The sequence below is a fragment of the Austrofundulus limnaeus genome, unplaced genomic scaffold (genome assembly GCF_001266775.1).
Source record: "Austrofundulus limnaeus strain Quisiro unplaced genomic scaffold, Austrofundulus_limnaeus-1.0 Scaffold622, whole genome shotgun sequence".
Lineage (NCBI taxonomy): Eukaryota > Metazoa > Chordata > Actinopteri > Cyprinodontiformes > Rivulidae > Austrofundulus > Austrofundulus limnaeus.
This window is the reverse complement of record NW_013953024.1, coordinates 1-4,843: the sequence shown is the minus strand read 5'-3', so window position 1 is coordinate 4,843 and position 4,843 is coordinate 1. Positions and strand designations below refer to the sequence as shown.

The 4,843-nt window shown below is 37.7% G+C and overlaps 1 protein-coding gene across 2 annotated transcripts in view; it reads right to left on the bottom strand.

Annotated features, from left to right (window-relative positions):
- LOC106531350 (neuroligin-2) overlaps positions 1 to 1,297 on the bottom strand; it is a gene marked incomplete at its 5' end in the record, with an annotated part of 26,589 nt that extends 25,292 nt beyond the window's left edge. For both annotated transcript variants that reach the window (XM_014027190.1, XM_014027191.1), the window contains 1 exon segment: positions 1,244 to 1,297. In XM_014027190.1, the coding sequence (XP_013882644.1) occupies positions 1,244 to 1,297 (54 nt within the window).
- Between the last annotated feature and the right edge of the window lie 3,546 nt (positions 1,298 to 4,843).

The window sequence follows — 4,843 nt, the reverse complement described above, 5'->3', positions numbered from 1 at the left end:
TTACAGGAATTCATATTTCTTCAACAAACTAGCTTTTATCATTTTCTTAAACAGACTTAGAGAGCCAGCATTTTTGTAACCACTTTCCAGATTATTCCACAACCTTATTCCTTGTACTGAAGTACACCGGTCTTTTAAATTTGTTCTAATCTTGGGCTTTACAAACATATTTTCCTGTTGAATCAATAAATCAAATCAAATCAAATCAATCCAGAGGGGCTACAGGTATATAATGAAGGAGAGACAACTTGTTCTAAATAAAATAAATATATATTTTAAAGTCATTATGTATTGTTTATGCTCTAATTCAGTACTCTGCATCATGCTCTAATTCAGAACTCTGTATGATCAGTACTTGGTTTGAGGAAAGAAATGGTAATGGGACAACCCTAGCTCAAACTGAATTAATAGACAAGTGGAATCAGATCAGTTACCACTAAACCAAAATTTAACTCCAAATTGGTAAAGCTGTCTGAGTTGCAGCCATTTTTGTATTAACTAAAGTTGTTCAGGTGAAGCAGCCATCTTGAATGAAACAAAACCTATTCAATTTCAAATTCATCCAGTGGTTCATGAGATGTTTTCCTGACAGTACAGATAAACAAAAAACCTTCCCCTTCACCTTCATCAGTGGCAGATAAAAAATGGCTTTACAGCCAAATTAGAAAATGTGCTTTGGTGAAGAGAACAAGCAGCGTAAACAAAACAATATTATAACCGTGCAATATAGACTGCATGTCTGAGCATGTGTGCAGAAACATGAACGACACATTTTCAGCTTTTCCTTAAGAAAAGGGAGATGATTTGATAACGTCACGTATAGAACAGTAATTTTAGCCGAGCATTTTATGAGCCATTTGGAGCCAGAAGAAAAGGCACAGGTGAAAGCGGAGTGAATATCGATTGTGGGAGATGCATCACACAGGGCAACAAGAACATCAGCGTGTGGTTGATCAGGCACATAGCAACCAAGAAAAGAGAGTAAATTAGCTTCCTGTGCAAGTAGCAGCTGTTGTGATGAGGAAGGGTATTTGGAGGTAGTTTTTATTCATCTAAATCTTTGCTCATGGCTTGAAAAACAGGTATTTTCCTTAATGAAAGCAGTTAACATCAGAAAGTGTGATGTGCACACAGAGTGATGATTGTTATTACAGATGCAAACTCTGTCTGCAACTCCCATGGAGTTTGGAAAGTGGAGCAAGATGAAGAAAAGAGAAGAAAAAAAAACATGCAATTAAAATACCTTCGTCCCTCGGCCGGTTCGACGTAGACTCGTCGTGTTTTTTCGTGAGCGGACCTGAGGTTTGAAACAGAGGGAAAAAGAAATTCAGACCAGATAACAGACAAAACAAACAAACAAACAAAAAACAAACAAAAAAAAAACCTGAGACACAGTGTGTTTTGTTTCACTTTAGGGACTCCATGAAAGTTTTCTAATAATCACAAACTCAATGCCTTTCATGCCAGAGTTAAATAGACCATTTCAGTTTCAACTCATCTGGGTCAGGTCAACCAAGAAAAGCCTGAGGTTGGGTGAAAACACCACTGGAATTCTGCAAATTCAACAAGCTCAAAAAGCAGATTTATAGATTAAATACTTATGAAAAATCTCATCTATGATCCTAAAGGAAAGTTTAACACAAATCAGTTTAGAGCAAACACATCAGGTCTTTATAATGACGTAAATTTAACAGTTCAGTTTGTTCAATTCCAATAGTGTTTTCATAGCTACCGCAGGGTTTAAAAAAATGTGTGAGCTTGGCCTGCTTTGCACATTTTTAACAACTTTGAACAAAAAAATGGTTTAATAAAATTAAATTATAATGAGAAGTGACAGAGTTAGAACTGTTTTCAGTGGTTCGCAAAGTTGGGGTCCGAAAACATTTAGGTGGTCTCTTGAAAATATTTTTTTGGAATTATTTCCATCAAAAAATTTCTGCTAACATTTCCTTGCCTTTATAAAAGTACCTTAATGAATATTGAGAGGATACAATGGGTTTTCTGACAACAGTATCATAAGATGCAGTTAATACTAACTACTGGTGCTCAGTATATAAACAGAAAACAAAATAAGAAAGGATGATCWCAGATAAAAGGTTAAAGTCTGGTTTTCAGTGTTCTACCTTCAAAAATAGAGATCTTATGTTGTTTTATTAATCCTGTAAATTTAGGAAAATGCTCTTCAAATGGCTGTAAAATGCAGAGTTTTAAGTAGATCTTTTACTTTTTTTTGGGAGAGTATATGTCTGTACCCTCCTAGAACTGCTTCACTCCACAGCTGCTGGTTAACATGAACAGGTGTTCCTTGTCGCTGTCAGCAGATGTTGGCAGGCATTAGGTAGACTTCTAGTATCTGTTTCAAATGAATTATATTATTTTAATTGGACAACCTGGTTTCTCTAAAGATAAAAATAATATTAAAGACAAAACTTTACTTGCTAACACTCCAAACAAACACGCACAAACAAGTAAAAACACTGTCACCCTTCCACCCTTGGTGTTGGGTGATAATAACCTCAGTGGCTACTTTTTTCCCCAGTCAGTCCAGACCCATTTCTTCCTTGTTGGAAAAAAAAATAAATCAATAGGCAGAAGCGACCTATCACTTTTTAGGGTCAGAAAAAAAACAGATTGGCAAGATTTGTTGTCCTGCGACGTGACCAGAATTGACAACAGAATACCAGCCTACAACCAGAAGTGTGAGCCTTTCTGAGGAGGGAGCTGTTTCTGATGTTCCTGCAAAGGCTGGTGACAAGTTTCTCCTCATCAAGGTCAGAGAGGAGCCTCACATTAAGCTTTAATGGTAACACCAGCTAAATGCTCTGCAGGGCAGAGCCAATAACAAGCGTTTATCGCAGAGACCAACCAATGCCCTGTCGTGTCAACCCCTGTTAGCCCTAACTGATAAGGATCCCATTAATTTGCCTTTTTTTCAGCTTTCAGACAGTGGAGCTTCTCATTAGCAAACAACCACTCAGCTCTCGTCCACTTCAAGGAGCTGCTCAAAAACATTCATGTCCTTGTAGCCCGGCGCAGCCCAAACATMCACATTTAACAGCTTCCTCATCATGATGTCATCCTCAGCCGGCAGCGCCTTCCTTACCGTCTCTCCACTGAGGTTTCAGCGGTTTTTATTTTATTTTATTTTTTTAAACAATCTTCTTTGTGTTGCTGGGCGGTTTATCAGTTTATCACACTGATGGGGTGCTGCTGACATATCTGTGTCTCCCCTGCTGCAGAAAAGCTCGCAGCGAGGTGTTGGCATGTAGCCTTTTCACCACGCCGTGTACCCATCGACGAGAGAGCCGCTCCGTCCCACCATTTGCGCYGCGGCGTCTTCACTTATCCGTCTGCATGTTTTTATGGTTTCCTGATATAAAATGTTTATCTTCCGTCTTAATGGGAGAAGATCAATGGTAAATGGATTAGCTGCATCCTCTCGGTTCCACCATGCAGGCGCCTGATCCTTAGAGCACTTACTGCCATGGCGAGAGATGGTACAGCCAGGTAGATAGARCAGTAATGGATAGAAAGGCCTATTAGTCCTAGGGATTGTCAGCGATCCCTCACTACTTAGCACCACTCTAAAACCACACCTTTCTGCCTAATGGAGACAAGGTTTCAGCCCAGTTCCCAGCGCTTTCTAAAGAGCCAAACTCTATCTGAGGAGATGCTCAGACGTCACATTATGGAGCTTGTATGTCGAGAAGAAAAGGAAAAATTACAACAAATCTTTACGTTTTTATAAATCTGTCAATTTAGTTTACATATACTCTAAAAGAAATAAAACCCATAACTGCTTTCCTGAACCCTAAACAGGCACAACCATTTAGACCTGAAAAGGATAATTCAAATTTTTTTAAGTGGAGTTTTGTGGGAAAGGTCGTAAAGAATTATCATCTTACCTGCTAAAGATAGCTCTTTGAACATTCTCATTTAGAAAAATAGTGTTAAAATTTGACTTGTCTGTGAGACCAGGACCAGAATGCATTTCTGACGTCTTAAATCAAGTGCAGATTGTACAGGGCGTGTTGCAGCTAGCTGTGGCTGTTGCAAAATCTTTCTATGTTGGATAGTAAAGAAGTGATCAACTTTGGTCTGAGCATCATTTGGACTAACATTAGCTCAAAAATCTGGGCAGAATTGAACAATTTTTTTCTCCAGCTGCCTAAACATTATCTATATCTACATGTTTCTCTGCCACTGTCATTTTCATACTAGAATACAGACATCTGCTATGTCCTGCTGGGGTGTGACATGATTTTTATCATATGCTGTGATAAATCATACAAACCAACTGAGTGTCAGAATGGTGTATATTTATACCTCTCATCCAACCACAATTAATTTTACTCAATCTGGGAAGTGACATAGACCTGGATATTTTACATAACAATCATCTGAAAAATAGTTACTCCAGTGAGATTACCAAAATGTCTACTCAAGTCAGGTGACAAAGTATTTATACTTTACAACTCTGTCTACAGCAGGTAAGATATTAACTGTTTGGCTCTATTACACTATCATATTTTAGACAAGTTGACTTATAAAAATGTTTTTAAGACTAAATTACTCAAATATTCAATCTAATATGTAAATGTCCAGTAGAGGCTTCCAGTAGACTTATTTTATTTAATTTTCAGCAGAGACCTCTTTAGTGTCCAACCTGATGTTTAGGAAACAAACACTTAATAATCAACAGTTTAAAGTTTTGGTCACAGTTGATGGACCTAACAGAATTCCCACGACAGAAACCGAAGTTACAAGTTTGTAGTTATATTTTTTATTAAACAAAAAGATTGAGTTTGAAGCCAAGCATCTTAAAAAGAATAAGGGTATTGAT